General features: G+C 37.3%; 1 protein-coding gene across 1 annotated transcript in view; it reads left to right on the top strand.

The window, feature by feature from the left end:
- Positions 1-21231, top strand: part of LOC103600367 (DNA polymerase alpha catalytic subunit-like) — a gene marked incomplete at its 3' end in the record, with an annotated part of 117389 nt that overhangs the window by 65370 nt on the left and 30788 nt on the right. The window contains exon 10 of the mRNA XM_008584631.1: positions 13167-13283. Coding sequence (XP_008582853.1) covers positions 13167-13283 — 117 coding nt within the window. The remainder of the gene's footprint in view (positions 1-13166; positions 13284-21231) is intronic.

Genomic DNA, 21231 nt, shown 5'->3' on the forward strand with positions numbered 1-21231 from the left:
AGAAGACTTGAGTAATAGAAAAGTATGTATTCTCGTCTAGGACTGCTCAACACTTTGGAATTGTCAGTTCTCCTCTAAGTTTATACATAAATTTAGAGCTTCCTCAATCAAAAAAAAAAAAAAAATCACAGGAAAATTCTGACAAAGAAAATGACCTAGTAGTCCTACCTGTTTTTATAATTTTTTGGAGTTTAGGGTATTTAAAATATTTTTGTGCAAAAACATTTGGTGATTTTAATGGAGCCAATTTAGAAAGTTCAGAGATAGACCCAAAGTTGCGTTTAATATTTTATAAAGGGGTACTTCATATCAGTAGGGAATAGTCATCTGGAAAAAAATTACAGTTGAATTTCTTTTTTGCTCCTTACACTAAAACAAATTTCAGATGGATCAAAAACATAAACTTAGAAAATGGAATTATAAAAGTAATTAATAATCTTTGAGTTGGGGAGATAAAACATCTTCCCAACTCCAAGATTATTAAAAAGTTGACTTAATTGTTTAGAACAGTTTTAGGTTCACAGTAAAATTGAGAGGAAGATACAGAGATTTTTTCATCTACCTTCCCCACTATCAATATCCCCCCCCCAGAGAGGGATTAAGCAGCATAGGGGTGGAATGTAAAGAGCACTGGACTAGAAGTTCAGTCCAAATGCTGTGTGACAGTGTGCAAGGAATTTACTTTTCCTGGACCTTATTTTCCTCAGATATAATATAAAGGATTAGATTAGAGTTCTAAAGTTCCTTCCAACTTTAAAATTTAAGGTTTAAATATATTATTTCATATTACTTGTCTAAGTCAAAAATGTAATTGTGACTGCTTTCTATAATACTATTTTTACCAGCACTCCTAAAATTTTGTGATTCTAAGTGAAGCACATTTCATATTTTAGGGACATATTTTTATTTTAGGGGCATATTTTTATTTTTAGAGTAAGGTTCTTTGTTATTGGGTTGTTTAAAGGAAGAGTGTTACTAAGCTACATACATGATGGGAACCATTTAGGAATTGGTCAGTTCTTGTAATAGAATTAAGTCAGATTTGATAATTCTTTTTTTTTTTTTCCTTTTTGTCTTTTTTACTGACCGGTAACGGGATCGCAACCCTCGGTGTCACGCCCGTACCGGGGACCGGCAACGGGATCGCAACCCTCGGTGTTGCTCCCGCACCGCGCTCAGCCAGTGAGCGGGAACTGGTCTCCACATGGGATCCAAACCCTCGGCGGGAGCGCCACTGCACTCCCAAGCGGCGCACTCTCCAGTGCGCCACCGGGCTGGCCCAGATTTGATAATTCTAATGCTGCATAATTCTCATAATTCTTCTGATAATTCTAATGCATCATTCTTTGATAATTCTAGTGCTGCATGAAGAATTTGGAAGAGTAAAAAAAACGAACTACATAAACAATATCTTAAGAAAGAGTAAATATTGAAGGAAAAAGAGTTGAAAGAGAATTTTTTTAAAGTACAATTATGTTTATAGAGTTCATTGTTCAGAAGGTAATAACCAGTACTCTTTGAACAAGAGAGGGAATGAGAATAATATAGAGCAGTGGTTCTCAACCTTGGCTGCACGTTAGAATCACTTGAGTAGTTTTGTAAAGTCCTGATGCCCATTCTGTGTACCAGACTGGTGATTCTTAAAGTGAGGTTCCCAAACCAGCAGCTGTTATCACCTGGGAACTTGTTAGAGATGCAAATTCTCGGGCCCCACCCAAGACCTACTGATTTAGAAACTCTGGGGGTGGCACTCAGCCATATATGTTGTTGCAATCTCCTGGTGATTCCAACATGCAGCAAGAGTTGGGAATTCTAGAGCAAGAGGGATTTGGGGCAAGGATTGCAGATGGGTTTCACATTGAGTGCCAGCTTCTATCTTGTAGTGACCACGGGGATGGAGTTGGAGAGGAAATGCAATACCTCTGCTAGGTATTCGCCATTCCTGATTTAGGGATTTGGATAATTTAGTAACATTATAGAAGGTTGGATGTTGCAGTCCCTTGTAGATGAGCTTTTCTAAACAGATAGAAGTCAAGAAGCGTTCTAGCCCATTGGCAAAAAAAAAAAAGAAAAGAAAAGAAAAGAAAAGAAAAAAAACCCAACACTGGAACAGAGGCCACAAAAGGTTAGGGCAAGTATGCTTGGTAAAATGTTACAAGTGAAGAAATTGCAGATAGATTATAAAATGTTTCATTTATGTGTAAGGGTTTCTTAAAGAATTTCGTGTCATGGGGATTTCAGGCCCACTTTATGATCTATAGTCAATTCTATTTGATTAAAAAGTATTGAAGGCTTGTTCAGTCCTTTATCATTTGAAATTAAAGGATGCATTTCCTCTTAACATTTACACTTTTGATAGGAATGCAGTTAATACAGGTATGAAAAATTTGGAATGAACTAAGTCAGAAAATAAAAATTTTCAAGATGTAAAGAGGTTGTCACTGACTTAGAAGGAGTTAATGTGTCACATCCTTTTGATTTCTATTCCTCAAGAGAAGTCACAGCATCTATAATTTCGGAGGCATATTCTGCAGAATGTTGTATTATGAATTCTCTAAGCTGAATCTTAGAGATCTGTCTGGGAATTTTCGGCCCTGACAAAATGAGAATGGACCCATTATAGTATCAGGTTCATTTGATTTTTTACAAGTTAGGGAAAATATGCGGATCGTTTCAGAGACTCTCCTTTTGCTCTTCCTTGTTAAGAGGCAGATGAAGGAAAGGCTGGCCTGTGTTCAGAATGCATCTACAGCTGCTTATCTCAAGATCTCGGCAGTGTAACTTCTGCAAGCCCTTTCTGGGTGTATTTCTCTTTTTCTCATCCTGAAATACCACGTTTTGCATGGAAAAAACGGTTTTGATGATTTCCAAAAAGCTAGAGATTCTAGCAGAAAATGTGCCTCTTAGGAAAAAACTGTTCCTTTACTATAAAATAGAACCAGCCTTTCATACCTAAGTAAAAAAATTCTGATGTAAGTTTTCTAATCATCATATTTATCATTGAAAAAATTATAGTACTATTTGTGAAACTGTATTTATCCACTAAAAATGATTTTTGTATTAATTTCTGAGTAGTTTATATTTATAGATTGTTTTGTGAATTGGGATCTCTATGAGTATAAAGTGGTTGTTTTCAGTACGTTGGTGATATTGTTGAACATCTTCCTCAAATAGCAAATGCATGCATTTCAACAGCTTTTTGGACAGTACTGCAGTTAATTTCTTTACAAGAAAAGTTTATGTTTTTTATTATTATGTTCTGGCATTTAAATTATGAAACTTTATCTTGGTGTGTATACTTACCTTGTGTTGCCAAGAGGAAAGAAGTGGCTTTTCTGAAAAGCTAAATAATTCTTACTTTATTGTCTGCTACAAAACAGCTGCTGATATCAAGAAAATGCCGTCTCATCATTGGGCCTGGAGTGTCCAAAAGAGGCGGCAAAAAATGACTGTAGCTCCCTGTCTGCCCTGGCACTCTCCTTTCTCTCGTTTTCATTGCAGTGAAGAGCAGGAGAACAATATTCTGCAATTAAGGATTCCATTAAGTTGAAGAAAAGAGCAAATGGGGGATGTTTGTTCTCCAAGCTGAAAAAATTTGTCTGGGGTAGGGGGGGACAGTGGTAGTGGTATAGAGAGAGGTGGGTGGAGAGACGAAGTCAGGGCTGTTTGTTGAATATACTGTTAAGGACTGTTACCATCCTAATTAATCAAGTTAGAAATTACAGCTGTAGCCGGTTTCCCCCCAATTCTTGTTATCAATTTTCTTCTCTTTTGAGACAAAGCAAATATAAATTTTGTGTTCATTTGTCATTCGTTCTTTGACTTCAGCATCTCTGAAAATAACAATGTAGCACAAAAGCCCAGTATTTACCTAGTTGTAATGTGGGTTGCCATGGTGTTTTGCAAATTATTGCAATTATGTTCACCATGCGAGTCGCCCTTGGTAACTGGCGAAAAAACTGATAATCCTGTTTTGAACAAAAGGTCAAATTGCTGAATAGAAAGTCTTGATTAACTAAAAGATGTACAAAGTGGAATTATTTCCTACCATTCAGAAATAGTTCTTGATCGGGTTTGGGGGAGGGGGTGAGTAAGTACATCTGATTACTGAAGTACAAAGCATTGAAAGGATGTTGTCTTGAGCCTTTCATGTAGTCTTAATGGTGGCTTTTTTGTCAAATTTACCCATTTGCGGCATTGAAAGAGGCAGCTGCATTTAAGCTGGAGAGACGGTGCTTTTTCAAGAGTTCAGTGCATGGAAAGTTCTCAGCAGTATCTGCAGTTTACTAGTAGCCCCTGGTCTATTAAAACTGATGTGCCGCATTTGAGCCCATTGCTCTCAGTACTTGTGAACCCCTCTGGCTGATGATCTAATAAAGTGCTCTTACTGGACAATCTCTGATCAGCTACTTAAAAAGGAGGATGGGGGAGGGGGCTGGAGGGAGAAGCCTCACAGGCAGTCAGTCTTGCTACAGACCAGAAGTAAGATGAGAGTGGCCAACGCGAAAGGTTTGTTGTGATGATGATCTGTGCTAATGCATTTGCCAAGAGGTTTTGGTTTTTGTGCTCCAAATCTCCGAGACTGTGCCCAGTTATTGTGTGTTTTTTTTTTTTTTTTTTTTTTAAATTTTTTATTTGGAAAGAAATCTGAGTTTTATTTAAAGTTGGATAAGAGAAGGTTGGAAGTGTCTTTTTGAAGTGGTAAAATCCACCTTGCATTTATTTCTTAAATTATGGGCATTCAGAAAATATATAATCCCATGTTTGTTTAAAACCAGAAATTTCCCATGTTATAGCCAAAGATGGATTTCATCTCTTCTGAAGCTGGCAGAGCATCTGGAGGGAGTGAATGGGGAGGGGGGGGGCTCTTTTTTAATGGCCACCTGAAAAATCAATTCTCAACTTTTGAGAGTGTGTGAAAGTGGCATGAAAGCAAAGCAAACCTTAGCAAGTTTGTGCGTTTACATTCTACATCACCTAGCAACCCCCTGGCTCGGCCAGATCTCTTGTCTACCCTTAGTTCTGTTTACAGACTATTCAAACGGCCCGTTGAAACCATGAAAGATACTCAGTTTCATTAGTACCATTCTCAAGGAGAAAATAATTAAAGTTAAGTGAACAAACATTGCCTAGTGATGGTTTGAACTCCATTCTGATTTTAAGATTCCTTTTGAGGCAATCGCACAGATAGTTTAGTTTTAACATTTGTTGTTTGGCACCCAAAGACATATCACATTAAACCATACCAGTAAATACTAGCATACAACAATAAAAATTACTTTTAGCTATACTTGAGCAAAGAAAAACTCTTCTGGTAAGAAGGTTCTAGGCATACCCTCCTGATTGATTTTTTTTTTTTTTTTTTAATTTGGTTCTTACCCTAGGACATCTGAGTTGATCTGTGTGCACATTGAATAAAGGCAGGAGGGAGGGCATGGGGAACAAGGCACCTCTCTTTAAAACTAATTTATTACCTGCCTTCAGAGATACACCATCATAAAGAAAATATTCAAGTCGTATTTCATTAAAGACTGTGCACTTTAGTGGCTTAATTTAACAAATGATTCTAATACTACTAATACATGCCCTGCCACTTTCTACTTGAGGACTGCTTGTGTGGTTAGCGATTGATCTATTTTTGAAATTTTAGAATTAGTAAGAAAATTTCTTAAAGAACAATTTTTTTCATGTTTTTTTTTTTTTTTCAAATAGGCTTATTTCCCTGAAAATTTATCTTGGCAACAACTATAAATGCATGATATAGCTCAGAATATTTTTCAGATGTATTAGCGATTTAATTATATTGAAAACTCTTGGCAAAACTGCCTCTTCCTTCTTAACAGTATGAAAACAATATATACTTGTAGAAATTTTAGAAAATTAAAAATTGAGAAAAAACCACCCAGAGATAACCAGTGATGACATGTTAGAGTATTTCCTTCCAGTCTTTTTTTTCTGTGCACCTATCAATGAAACTGAGCCTTGAATTTACTTTTGAAGTTTATTCATTATTATGTGTGCATTTCAAGAGTGAAGACTTGAGAGGCAGGAATGGTGATGAAAGTAATGGACAATTTTTCTAAGAGGCTTCATCACTAAAATAATATAAGCACCAGAGTACCCATTTTACTATCTCATTCCGTTTGATTCTTTCCTCCTTTTCCTTGGACATTGATCACAGTTGGAATATTATATCCCCAGGTCACTTGTAACTTCATATAGGGGAAAAAATATTTTATGAAAAGATTTGTAATACAATGGAGATTAATGGGATGTGGAGAGGAAAGTGCTTTCATTTTCTCATATACAGTGAAAGTAGGGTGGCTGTGAAATCTTGTGTTCTTATTATTTGTATTTTGTTAGATCTCTAACATCCACAGTACATGGCTGGGTTACATGAGCTCTTTGTGCTTTGTTGACAGTTGACAGACAAAGTAAAATTATTCCTGAAGCAAGGTACTGTGTACTTAGTTGTGACCTATTATAGCCTAAGAATGTAGCTTGCTTTCGAGTTGGATGAATAGGGAGAGTGTTTTATAGAACAGGCTTGAATATACCAAGAAAGGTTTTCAGTTGCCCATACAGAAAGCTACATGTCCTTCATTGAACTTTTTTCCCCCAAAATGTAATTTTCCATATAAAGTCATTTTGAGTATATTTTTGCCACTTCCTTGCATGGAGACAATTTTAACTCTTCTAGTATTGTCCTACAGTGGTAAAGTACAATTGCTGGTAATTGTTGGCTTTCTGTGCTCACAGTATAGCAGGAGAAGATGGCTTGCATGGGGCTTTTTAATGTACCTCAGGTACATCTTCTGATGCTCAAGCTCTGATTGCAAATTAAAATAGCAAGGCTATGGAATTGGATTTGATGTAAGGTAAAGCAGACCAAGTTGCTAATTTATCATGTAATATACAATTGCTGAGGTGGAATTTGTCCACTTGTAGTACTATTCTATGTGTTTAAATGAGGACCACTGTTTGCATCTAACCTATCATAACAGTTTGGGAGTGCTCCATTATCCTTTCAGCAAACTGATGGCAGAGTCTGGTCCTTGCACAAATGATAAGATCAATAAGTTTCAAATAACTTGGATGAAATGACATATGACTGTTCATTTAAAGAGATGTCTGACTTTAAAAATCAATTTTAATAATTTTTAAAATTCTTACATTGACCGACAAGGCACTTTCCACTTCTGTTTTGATAATTTTGTTCAAAATATTTTTGTATTAACTTTGTTGGATAGTTAGTTTATATATTTATTTTTCCTGATTTGCTCTTTCATCTCCTTCCCTGGCACCTCTCTGAGACTTAATAATCACTCTTTGACATGCCAGCATGCTGCGTTGTAGAAGATTTAACTTTAAAAGCAAAATTATATTCCTGTTAAAACTTCCCCTGGAGATCTTAGGGAAATTTTCTCCCAGTTTTGGGTGCAAATGTGGGTCAGAAAGCAGTTTGTTTTTTGATATTTCTGGAAATCCCAAATCACAACATGTCACTCTTCAAAAGCAGCTGTGGGCCCATACTGTGCACTATCTATAAGAAGACCCACTTTTTTTTAAAAACTGGGGATATTTCTCTGACAGAAAAATGTCCCTGCAAGGGAACCCCAGAATACTTATAAATGGTTTTGAGTAAAAAGAGAGTCTGATATTCTCAAAGTGCATATAGTTTGGGGAGAGGAGCAGTTGATGGCCATTAACAAAAACTAGTAATGATGTGATGCACTCTGAAAGAGCAGACATGCTGGCAGATCGTGCCCTGTGACCCTATCACTGTACTCCTGGAGAGCCGTTAAAATTTAAACTAAATCATATGTCACTGCAGGACTATGTTGTCTCTTGAAAATCTCTATGAATCCCTAAATAAAGCAAAGACCACCTCCTCTTCCCTTACTGTCAATTCTGCCATCTGTAACTTCAGATCATGTATAGTTTTGTCAGGAAAAACATATGAAAATTTCACTTATGTTGACATAGATTTAATATTTTTCAATCAAATTGAGAAGCAGCTCCACCTAATCTTACCATTTATCCATCACTGTAGTTTTCCATTTTGTAATAACACCAGGTGGAAGCTGACCTGACCCTTTCCTGGTTAAAATAGTACATCTTTAATAGTGCATTGTCAGCTGTAGCTCAGTAATGATGTTCCCCAATACTGGAGGCATACGTAGGATAATAACAATATCTTACATTTACTGAACATTTTTGTGAGTTTGCTTATTTGATCCTCTGAAGGGCAAATATTATTACCTTCTGTTTTATAGACAAGGAAACTGAGGCTCAGAGTTTCAGTGGGTTCAGTGACTTACACAAAATTGCCCATTAATAAATGGGAGGGAAGGAACACCACTCACGTGCAGTTTTTCATAACCCTAGTTCTGTATTCTTCATTGAGTGTAAGAAAACCTTTGTGATAGAGATTAAGGAGGACACTACCAAATTCAAAGCAGATCATCCCCAGCGGACTGACCATCTAGTTAGAGAAGTAAAATAAGATGGTTAAGGGACAGTGCCAAGCAGTGTGTGCTCAGTGTCAGGTAGGATAGAAGAAGTTGCTGTGGGCTGGGAAAATTTCACAGAAGAGGAATGGAACTGATGGTCAAGGAATGGACATTTTAGGTAGAGGTTCTCCAGTATGAGCAATGACAAGGAGGTGAAAATAGGCAAGATGTGGTGAGCACAGTGAGAAAACCAATCCAGTGGGGTGAAGAGTTTGCCTAAGAGTATGATGAAAAAGGGGAGGACAGAATGAGATTGTAAAGATTTGAAAGCCAGATCAACGAGTTTGTTCTTAATTGTCTATGCAGGGTATACTATTGGGGAATGGGAGTGGAGAACCCTGGGAAACTACACTTGACAACTCTGCACTGATTGGGGGGGAGAACGGAGTCAGGGAAACCAGAGAGGAGGCTACTACAGTAGACAACTCTCAGGTCTGGGCTTGGGTGAGGTTGATGTAATGTGACAATAAAGGAATGACCGTAGATAGACTTAGTGACTGATTGGGAATGGGAGAAGGACCCACCATATATTTGACTCAAGAGTATGAGAACTACTGTGATTTTTCTTTCTCCTGTGAATTTTAGACCCTTTCTTATTATTTTTCATAAACTTGCTCCTCTGTATTTTTATTTTATCGTTTCTATTCATTCGTTTATTCAAAAGATATTTTCGAGGCCCTCCTATGTACCACATTTCCACATCTGTATGATTTCTGCATGTGCATTCTTCTAAAAATACAAATGTACACAAGTGAATAACAGTTTTTGTTTAAGGTGCAACTACCAGGAACGCCTCAGTTACAAGTGCAAATCGATCCCTTTTTAGCATGTGCAGACAGAAACCATTTTAGTTGAGGCCTCAGAAATATAATTTAGCAATCAGAACCAATCAGCATTTGACACAATTCCGTACACAATGATTTTAAGGAATTAGTGATGCTGAGATTAAAGCAACAGGTAATAGAGCTTTGCATGTTTTGGTTAAGGTTTGTTTTGCTACTGGCCAGGCTGGCTTCACCTCTTTTGAACCTTCTACTTATAAATGTGGTTAAGCTAGTCAAATGAAAACTTGATGACCTTATTCCTGTTGGTTGTGACAATTTGTGTGTGGCATTACATAATAAAATGATATACTTGGATGGCAGACATCCTTACAACGGTTCTGGAGGTTTTTACTAAAACCCAAACCTTTTTATAGATTGGACTTCCAAGGAACTACACTTTCTATTAAAAATTTCTTCTAACATTGACTTGTCAACACAGCCTTGGGCTATACATTATTTTCCAAAATGGGAAATGAAAATAAGTTTAGTTTTATCTTTGTGAGTAATAATTCAAAGTGAACTTATACAGTATTAGTATTTTCATTTGCTTTGTTTTTATCACCCTTGAGAAGCAAGATTTACTATGAGATCTTGTACTGATTTGTCCTGCCATGGAATATTTTTAAAGGCCTGACATATTTATTTTTAACAACATAAATGTTCCTTGGAAGTTAGATTTAGGCTAGTCGGTTAACATTTGTTGGGGGAACAAAGGGTTAACCAAAATGTACTTGATGAAATTGAATTGAAGCAAAGCTTATCTCCGACTGTTTCCCCCATAGAAGAGTTTTGTTTAAAATACACCATGACCAAAAGCTTAATTATCAAAATAAAACAAGAAGCATAAAGAGTTACAGGCTTCTAATATTTTTTTTTCAGCCCCAGTTCCCTTCTCACAGTTATCAACATGTTTAATTTCCATGCATAATAGCACTAGTTATTGTTGTCATTTGTAAGGGGAGATTAACCGATAGTTAGTACAAACAAACCCAAATAAGCACTGAATAGAGAGGTGACAAAGAAAAAAAGACCTCTTTAATGTTAATTATAACTGGTAGGAAGTCTAGATAAATTATATTATCTGTTTTCTATGTGATTTGGAAGGACATTTAGTTAGTAACTCTGTCAGAGATAGAGTTAGGTGTTTGCTTAAAAACAGGTGAGATGACAACTTAGCATCTCCCTTGTTGGCAGCTCACCTAGTGAGTCATAAAGTTGTAGTAAATTGACAAAATCAAGTTTCAAAAACATCTGAAAAGAACTTTAGCTTTTTGAATATTATATTTTAAAAATTAAAAAATAGTTTTAACTTACAGGTTGTATTCTGGTACTTAATTTATTGTCTCAAAACATGATGGTTGTTACCTGTCTGCTTGCTTATTTTTTATTTTGTTTAAAGTTGAGTGAATTACAACTATGCGGTGTTCACTAACTACACATTCCAAAGCGTATAAGGCCTTGGATATCAAGTATAATGTAACAAACCCAAATGAATGATAAAGGAGTGGTCCAGTTCTGCGTTTTTCATACATGGTTTGCTTGAATTCTACTGTTTCCTTTATTAATATGCCTACACGGGAACTTCAGAAACAACTAGTCTCACCCTCAGTGTTTATAGGCTACTTTAAAATTTAATACCTCTTGCTGTTGTCAGTTCTGCTATTCCCCACTGTGTCCCCATGCCTAGAATAGGCTAAACCAAAATATCTTGTTTCTTTAATTCTAAGGGGCCAATTGTGAGCTGCACTCTTAACAGCTTTTTTGAAGTAAACATAAATACATCATTAAACTGTATGTGTCAAATGTAAATCCATCTGAGTTTCAGAAATATGAATATAAATGTCTCTTCAAGAAAATGGGTAGTAGGTCCTAGGAATTGGAACAAATAGTTGCCTGTGACTCAGAACCAGCAATTCTTTATTCTGGTTCATGGTCTTATGCTGTGGTGGTAGTAGTTTGTCTCAGACAGGACTCTCTCCTCTGTATTGTCTAGCATTTATAGTTGGCCCCACACAACTTGATTTTAAAGCCAAACCATACTGACTTGCTTTTAGTCTTTGCATGTAGACCTTGTTTTCCTGAAACTCTGTGCCTGGGGCAACTTTGCCTATTCCCCGTAATATTTAATATAATTCTGGCATATATTAAAAGTTTCATAAGGTCTCATTGAGACCCTCTACCTGAAAAGTTCAAATTAAATTTTAAAATAGTTTAGCCTGATGAATGAAGGTAGTAATGAAGCTTACTATGAATGTACTGATTAGGTGAATTTTATACTTTAAAGGTAGAAATTTTTTTTAGTCAAAAAGTTGTACAGTGTACTTTCTGTGTGAAAGCCTTAGATGGAGCTAGAAGAACTGATTCTTGATGCTTTCCCTTGAGTTTGGTTATAGCTACTTCTAAGAAGTGCCTGTTCTGAGGAATGAGGTCAAACCTCACAGCATTGAGTGAGGGCGTCCCTCAGCTTTGGATCAACACCACATGGAAACACTACTAAGTGGCAGACTAAAGTACCTAACCTAATTAAGCAACCATCATGTATATACTGCTCTTATCTAGGGATAAAAGACCAACAGGTTGCTCGGTTTAGAAGTAGGGAATGGGGTTCTACGTGATATTGATCCCTTTCTTAATGATATCACAGCACAGCCTTTTCTGGCCTTCATTTGTTGGCATATATTGTTCTTTCTGCCTAAGTTGTTTTTCGTACCTTTTCCACCTAGCAAACTTACACTCATAAAGACCATTTCAGAAGTTGCTGTTTCTCAAAACACTGCAAGACCTACAAATATTCAGGTCCCTACTTGTGGCTCCCCAGGTAGTAGCACCCTGAGACAAGGGAGCATACCTTGTTCACCTTTATACCCTAGCACCTCACCTTTCATTTGCCTTATGCTTATTAGGCCTCAGGCAATACATGTAACACCAAAGCCCACAGACCTTGGTGCCTTACTGTCACCATCTGAGCTTTGTTTTCCGTGTTTAACAGATAAATTTTATAGCAAACATAATGCTGATTTAAGATAACAGGCATGTTGTTGCATCACTATGAGAAAATTCAAACAAGAACAGCAAAGGAGAGTAACTGACGAAGGGAAATGAGAAGAGGGTTCTAAAGGACAGAGAAGGGGGCAATGGCTATTTCAAATGTCTGGAAAATAGTGGTCAGTTGAAGTTGTCCTTGAAAACATTATAGCCAGAGTTGTGCCTCCAGACAATCTATATAGACGAATCTATATTGAAGAATCTGTTTTGATTTTAAATGAGATAATTGCTTACATTTATTGTTTCTTTTATTCCAAGTTCTAAGCACTTTAAATGTATTATATCACTATAACAACTCTATAAGGTAAGTACTGTTGTACCCATTTTACAAAGAAGGAAACTGAGCACAGCAATTAACTAACTAGCCAACAGTCTATGCAGCTGTTGGAAAGGTCATTCATTTCTATGTGGTACAATCCTGACTTTGATAATGGTCTTTACTAATGAACTAAAACCCAATGGTTTACATTCTGCATGTAACGGAAGTTTTTATTGGGAGATTTTGATGTATGTATGTGGGGGAAGGTTTTTGTTTGTTTGTTTTTAAGAAAAGGGAAGTAACATCTCATGTGATCTCTTTTTCTTAACTTAATGGGTTTCCTAACTTTTAAGTTTGGAGCATAGATCTAATTAACATATCAGGAGAGAAAGGTAACTAGAGCTATTTCAGAATCTGTAAGGAAGGTTTGAATAAAATTAGTATATCTTGATAACAAAAGGGTTTATTATTTGTATTTGTCCATGGTGATGATAAGACTAAAGTTTTCTCTTTTTTTCTCCCCAGGGCTGGTTGATATGTGAGGAGCCAACATGTCGCAATAGAACTCGGCACCTACCCCTTCAGTTCTCCCGAAATGGGCCTCTTTGCCCAGCCTGCATGAAAGCTACACTTAGACCAGAGGTAATAGTCTTATAATGTTAAAGAACTGTGTAGAAGGGGGTGGAGGGCTATTTGCCCGTCCCTCAGCTCTGGGGAGTGGATACTGGGTATTTACCCGTTGGAGACACCCTACTTCCACATACATATGTATTTTTTTTTAAATAACCGGACTTCAAAAAGATATATACTTTATTTTTTTACATTTCATGAGCAATACTATATGTATAACTAAAAGGGAAACTGACTAGTTCTTATATGGATTATTCAGATTTCTTTGTTAGCCATTTCATAATTACAGAAGAGATGCTGTTCCTTTGTAGAAACTGCTATTGTCTTTGGACTTGATCAGAACCCCTTTTTGTAGGAGCCAGGAAATCTCCCAAACCTTTACCTGAAAAGGTTTATTTTTGTGTTTTCTTCCCTCAGTGGAGTTAAGTTGTTTGTAAGTAGCTGCATAAATCAGTAGTTCTCAAGCTTTTTCTCTACCTTAAAATATATACCTTAGGAAAAAGGCATATTGTCTTTAGTGACTCCCAACTGGGAGCGTAGAGTCTGTAAACACCTCCTTGGAAATTAAGATGCCTTCCTTCTGTTGCCCCCTTTGAGCGTCATAGGCCCAAGCACCATTTCCCAAACTGTGGTGAGAAGAATGTGTGTATGTCTTCCAAACAAAGGGGGGTTTCAGTAAATGCTGGGCTAGCCAGAGTTAAAGAAGTTTATTTCAAATCTTCTCAGAACCTGTAGTATGATAATGTGCAATCTACCTTGCCAATACAGGACTATAATGTGCCTCACTATCGAAAGTGATCTAGCCTGAGGATTTGTAAGGTTTTTGGTGAGAAGGTGGTAAGACGTGGGAACCTATTATTTACAAGGGGTCTTCAAAAAGTTCATGGTAAGATTGTATTATATTTTAATTCCATTTTTTTCTATGAACATTTTTAAAAATTCTTTTTTAAAAATTCTTTTTTATTATAAAATCCACGTAACAAAATTTACCATTTAAACCATTTTAAGATATACAAATCAGTGACATTAAGTATTTCCACAATGTTATGCAACCATCACCACTATCTAGTTTCAGAACTTTAAAATCACCCCAAATAGAAATCCTGTACCCATTAAACAGTCATTCCCCATTCTCCCTCCCCCAACTCCGCAGCATTTTTTCCATGAACTTTTGAAGTACCCTCATATTTACTGATTTTTTTAATGCAGAGGTTCTATAACCAAGTTTTGACTTTAAATCTTTTTTACGGAAAAAGGTTGATACACAGGCTATTTTTAGGGAAATATTTTATTTTAAAATTCTAATGGCTTTTTATTTTAATTTTAAGATAATATATCATCATTTCACAAAATTTGGCAAGAAGTCAGGAACGGCAAATAACTAGCACTATTGTGCAGTCCGTTGTTCTTTTGCATATCTGTATTTTTTTTCATATGGTTGCAGTCACGGTGAAAATATGCTTTTGTATCTTATTTATCTTTTGTCAAGCATTTTCCTGCATTGCTACTTCGTTCTCAGTACCAAAAATTTTAAACATGAATTTAACTATACCTCTGTTGGTTATTTTATGCTACTTTTCAGTATCTCTTTACTGGAAATTTTGTGATGAATATTTTCCTGCTTAAGTGATTTTTTCTTTATTTGAAATACTTCTTTATGATAAATTCTTATCAACAGTACATATCAAAATGCATAAATACAACATGGTCATGATTTATATTATAAAATTGCTTTCCTAATGGGTTTTCCAACTTACACTGTGCACCAATACTTTATGAGTATACCAGTTTTACCACAGCCTTTCCAGCATTTGGACATTATCAGTAATGTATTTTTAACTAATTTGATAAGCATGAAATGTTTCTTACCTTATTTTTTATATACCTTCAATAATTAGCAAAGTGGAATGCAGATTTTTTATAAATGTTCAACGTGTGAGAATTAGCTGTCATAGCAAATTCTTTTTACGTCAGTCTCATCTCAAGACTTGCATCAGCAGGTACAGAAAGAGAACAAAAGTGTATATATTTCATGTGACTACTCATCCAGTTGTAGGCTCTAGGGGAGTCACCTTGCTTTCATGAACTGATGCTGTCTTTGATACTTTTTAAATATCTAACTCATAAGTCAAATTCAATGAAAATCGAATTACTTCTTAGAAAGTCAGCCAATTTTATGATTCCATTCTTGGTGAGAGAAGGTAAAAGAAAAGTGTATAGCCATTAGGTCATTAAGCTTTCAATAAATATTGATGATGTTGCTGGTAGTGGTTTAATATATCAGGTCATCTTTTATCATTTATTATCCTTTTTTAATGGGTGAACCTACACAGGCTTTTCAAAGTGACTTTTTTTTTTCTTTCATATCCTTGTCCTTCTCAAAACTGGCATTTTAGGCAGGTGTTTACCAAGGTTATCAGCAACACTTCACAGGGAGAAGTTTTCATAGATTAGCTCCTTGGGTCACATTGCTGCTCAGGACATGACCCTCTGGATTTCAGAGCGTCCTGGTTGGTGATACTGTCCTTAGCCATTCCTCACAGGGACCTTGACAGTGGGACTCAGCCCTCTCTTCTGTACTCCATTTTGAGTTGCTAATGATGAGTGGAGAATTTCTTAATTCTACTTGTGAGGTTCCCAAGCTTTTCTAGTAGGAGGAAAAATATGCATCTTTACAGAGGTAGTTCCAGAGATGCACCAAAAACAATTGTGCAATAGACAGAATCATTATAATTACTATAAGGCTTTCCAAAGAGTCTATTTTGCAGGATTATGCTCAATTTGGTTCTTAAGATCTCAGTTGCTGTGTCTCAATCATACATTACTTTCATTTAATGATTATTTATAAGTATTTTGATAGATACTGGGGACATATTAATGAACAAGATATTTCCTTATTTATAAAACTAGTTTAACATTATGTAGACTACATAAAATTGATATTTGTGAGGAAACAATTTGTAAATATCTGTTGGACAAAATATCAGATATTCCTAGTACTAGACTAGTGGGGACTTTAAGTATGTCGTTCAAGTTTGATGGTAAAGCACTAGCCTCTTAATGTGCTAGTCTCACCCTCACGTAATAAATCTACTCTGATTTAGTCCTGGGTTGCGGTTAACATGAGTACTTTCCAGAATTGACTTGGAGTGTGAAAGCTGGCTCTTCTTCTGACTCACGTTGCCAGAATTATGAGAAGAAAGCAGGGACAGTTTTGTTCTCAGGGTTTTAGATGTCTCTTTGCTCTTCTCAGATACTTTAAAAATATATATAGCAGTAAAGTTTTTTAGGCTCACAGGAATTTAACAGTATATAAGTTGCTGCTTATTAAAAAATATTCTCTGGGTATTCTCTGCAATATAGGAAGTGCATTTAAATACAAGAATGAAAACTTTGATGCATGTTTAAGTTACTAAGTAAATAGAACCCTTTTTCACACTGTTGATAGAGACAGGGCTTACCCAAGTTAGACAAAAAATATTTTAATATCTTTATTTTAAGGACATGGTTTTGACTTTTCAATGTGGCCAAATGTGTATGGATGTGAGCTGAACCAAAGATGATTCTGTATTATGTAGTTCACCAAAAATAAAACTTTAGTTTTTTTTAAAAAAAAAGCATTAATCTTTCATTGTAGAACTAAGATTTCAAACCAAGTTAAACTTTTTTCTCATTAACATTTTTATTCTTGATGTGGAGCTGAGAAAATGTCTACATGTGACTCCCTGGGCCATGATAAAAATAATTTGTGAAATTGTATAGCCCCTGGGGCTGTAGCCCTTTATTCAGATGTTTATTCAACTAAATTTCTTGAAGGCTGCTGATGAGGAAAGCAGTGAAATGACTTGTAGTCCTACTTTGGGACACCCCTAGGGTTTCTCACATTATCCTCACTTGTAAAATAGTTAAAAGAGAACATGTGTACCATATAGGACTTCTGTCCTTCAAGGGAGAGAGGAAATAAGGACCTTATGATCGCCGTATGTTACCATTTCAAAATGAGTGTGGCTGAACAAATTGTTGATTTAATGAGTAGGTTAGGTATGGTGAGAATGTTGCCAAGCTGTCTGTGGCAATGTCTTGTTTCTGCATAAGAAGAAAGCATGAAAATAATTGTGGTCTCTTAAAGCAGTAAGCATGAGTGGTGCAGGAGAAGAACCTTAGAACTATTATGGAAACTCTTAAATGTCTGTACCTAGTCATTGGTTATTCTGCAGTAGAGAATGGGGTTTTACTAGGAGGGATCTTTCAGAGTTCTCACTTGTGATTTTGATGTGTTTGTTTGTTATAAAGAGGTTACTAAATTCCATGTACAGCTTCTCTTAACCACCAAGCAAGTGCTAGCCTTCTTTTTCAATATACTTTTTAAAATTGAGATGAAATTCTCATAACATAAAATTAACCATTTTAAAGTGAACAGTGCAGTGGCATTTAGTACATTCACAATGTTGTGCAACCATCGCCTCTATCTCGTTTCAAAATGTTTTCATCACCTCAAAAGAAAACCCCATACCCATTAATCAGTCACTCCCCATTCCCCCCTCCTTCTAGGCCCTGGAAGCCACTGAACAGCTTTTGTCTCTATATATTTACCTATTCTGAATATTTCATATAAATGGAATCATATGATATGTAACCTTTTGTATCTGGCTTCTTTCACCTAACAACATTTTTGAGGCTTATCTGTGTTGTAGCATAGATCAGTACTCCATTCTTTTTTATGGCCAAATGCCATAATGTGTTTATCCATTCATACATTGTTGGACATTTGGCTTGCTTCTTTTAGAATACCTTTAAACTTTATTTTATTTTATTTTTCATTAGGTAGAAAGGCCTTGCATTTGGCTTGAATTTATGTCCTGTGGCTCACTCATTGGTCCTACTTCAGAATGGTACTACACGAAGCTAGACTGATCCCTTCCTCTGCCTTCAGTAAGCATTTACTCAGCACCTGTTCTATACCCATGAATAAGAGCCTCTTAGGTATTTGAAGGTAGCTATCTTCCTGAGCCTTCCCTTGCTAGACCAGATTCCTAGGCCTTCAGCTGTTTCTGTAATGCTCTGCTTTCAGAATAATGATCCTAGTTCGGAGTTTTTGTTCTGACAATGTAAGGATCCCAAAACTGCATGCAGTACTTCAAGTGCTCTCACTAGAGCTAGTGTGGAGTCAAATAAACCGCTACCACCACCTTTTCTAGATAGTAAATTTCTGGGCCGGCCCGGTGGTGCACTGGAGAGTGCGCCACTTGGGAGCGTGGCGGCGCTCCCGCTGAGGGTTCGGAACCCATGTAGAGACTGGTTCCCGCTCACTGGCTGAGCACGGTGCAGGCGCAACACCAAGGGTTGTGATCCCGTTGCCGGTCCCCGGTACGGGCGCGACACCGAGGGTTGCGATCCCGTTACCCGTCAGTAAAAAAGACAAAAACCTAGTTCGGAGTTTTTGTTCTGACAATGTAAGGATCCCAAAACTGCATGCAGTACTTCAAGTGCTCTCACTAGAGCTAGTGTGGAGTCAAATAAACCGCTACCACCACCTTTTCTAGATAGTAAATTTCTGGGCCGGCCCGGTGGTGCACTGGAGAGTGCGCCACTTGGGAGCGTGGCGGCGCTCCCGCTGAGGGTTCGGAACCCATGTAGAGACTGGTTCCCGCTCACTGGCTGAGCACGGTGCAGGCGCAACACCAAGGGTTGTGATCCCGTTGCCGGTCCCCGGTACGGGCGCGACACCGAGGGTTGCGATCCCGATACCAGTCAGTAAAAAAGACAAAAAAAGGAAAAATAAATAAATAGATAGTAAATTTCTATTCAGGTCATTATCTTTGTTGACATCCATATTCACAGTGTTTTTGTCTTTGAGCATTCTGTATACCAAAATACATAACAATTTTTTTGCACATATAACTGCTAAGCCATGTCTTATCACGTTTTTTTAGCCCCAAATGGCTTATTTAGGGTTTAGTGTAAGACTCCATCAGGTAGTGTATTAACAAAGTACCGCAAAAAAGGACCTTAAAATAACAGAAATTTATTGTCTCAGTACTGGAGGCTAGGAGTCTGAAATCCAGGTATTGGTAAGGCCATTCTCTCTCTGAAACCTAAAGGAGAGAATCCTTCCTTACCTCTTCCAGCATCTGCTAATCCCTGGTGTTCCTTCACTTGTAGATGCATCACTCCAATCTCTGTTTCTGATGTCACATGGCCATCTTCTCCCTGTGTGTCTCTTTCTCTTCTAGTCTTCTTATAAGGACACCAGTCATATTAGATTAGGGCCCACTCTAATTCAGTATGACCTCATCTAACCTTAATTTCATCTACCAAGACCCTATTTCCAAATAAGGTCACATTCATGGGTACTGGGGGTGAGAGCTTCAACATATCTTTTGGGGGACCCATTCAATCCATAACTGGTAGGAATTTCACTGAGCTAAAGGTAATTGAAACCAAAACTAACAGTAACTTCAACAGAATAGACATTTAATTCTCTAAGAAACATTAATTTTTATCATGTGAAAGAAATCCAGGTATGGGCTGTCTAGGATTGCTCTTGTATCTTCACAGAGTCATCAGGGGCACAGACTCTTTTCGCCCTTCTCTATCATCGGTAGTGCCAAGCTTCCATACTCAAGGTCACAGTGTGGTCCAAGGAGGTTGCATGAGCTCCTTTGAGCTGTCACAGGGTTGAAGGGTCAAAAGGATGTGCCTCCCAGGTGTCAGTTCTTTAATCAGCCTTCCTAGAAATCCCAGTCAACACTCCTGCTTATATTTCATGGGCCAGAAATTAGGCACATGGAGATAATTTCTTTTTTGTTATTAAAGAGGAAGAGTGGAGTGGGTATTGGACACCAACCAGCACTCTGTGCAACAGAGACCTTTGAGTGAATCCTGTTAAATCTCCCCTTTGCTGACCTCCACCCATCACTGTCCCATTGTGGATTTTTGGATTCTGATTCTCCCATGTGCCCAGCCTTTTGGCTTATGTAGTTCTGATGCTGTGATTAGCCTTCTCTCTTCTATCTTCTCCAAAGTATTGATTAAAATGTTGAAGTGCATTTATGAGCAAAGCAGTGGATAGTTGCCTTCTTCCAGGTGGGTACTGCTCCATTTAAATCAGCACCCTTTGTCTGGGATTGTTCTACCAGTTGCTAATTATCTTTGTTTTTAGCTTGTGATTTTCTACAAGGCAACAACCCTTGTAGAGAACCCAAAGGTTTCTCCCAAGGGAAAACCATAACATTGTTGATCAGATGCTGATAGTATCATGGTTTTATAATTGTATTGGGGGCCGGCCCGGTGGCGCACTGGATAAGTGCGCCGCTTGGGAAGCGCGGCAGCGCTCCCGCCCGAGGGTTCGGATCCCACATGCAGACCGGTTCCCGCTCACTGGCTGAGCGAGGCGCGGGAGCAACACCGAGGTTTGCAATCCCGTTGCCGGTCCCCGGTCCGGTACAGGGGCAACACTGAGGGTTGCGATCCGTTGCCGGACACAGAAAAAGACAAAAGACAAAAAAAAAAAAAAAATTGTATTGGCCCTTGAACTGAAAAATCATGGGGTCTATCCCCTTTGACAATCTGGTATTTTAAACAGCATATTTAAAAGAAGTGCTTTCTTTTTATTCATTCTGCCCTGGAAGTCTGTTCTCAAGGAGAGGAGTCATAATTTTTTAAAAATATGGTTTTGAAAATTGGGCAGAAGAGACTGTATATGACCATAATAATCCTGGTTGAAGAGTCTTGACTAAGTGTGAGAGTAATAAGACAGGGCCATCCATAGTAATAAATCACAGAATATAGTATGATTTGCTGATAAGTGTTAACTAATTAGACCTGCAAAAGTATTGTACCATGGACCTAAAAAAAACTAGAGGTGACCCAATAGTGAAAATTATGTGAAGAGTTTTCAGTCACCATAGTAGAAAAGTGGAAGATCACAAAGAAAGCAGAAGACACAAACCCAGCCAGT

This window comes from Galeopterus variegatus, unplaced genomic scaffold, assembly GCF_000696425.1.
Source record: "Galeopterus variegatus unplaced genomic scaffold, G_variegatus-3.0.2 Scaffold3321, whole genome shotgun sequence".
NCBI classification, from domain to species: Eukaryota; Metazoa; Chordata; class Mammalia; order Dermoptera; family Cynocephalidae; genus Galeopterus; species Galeopterus variegatus.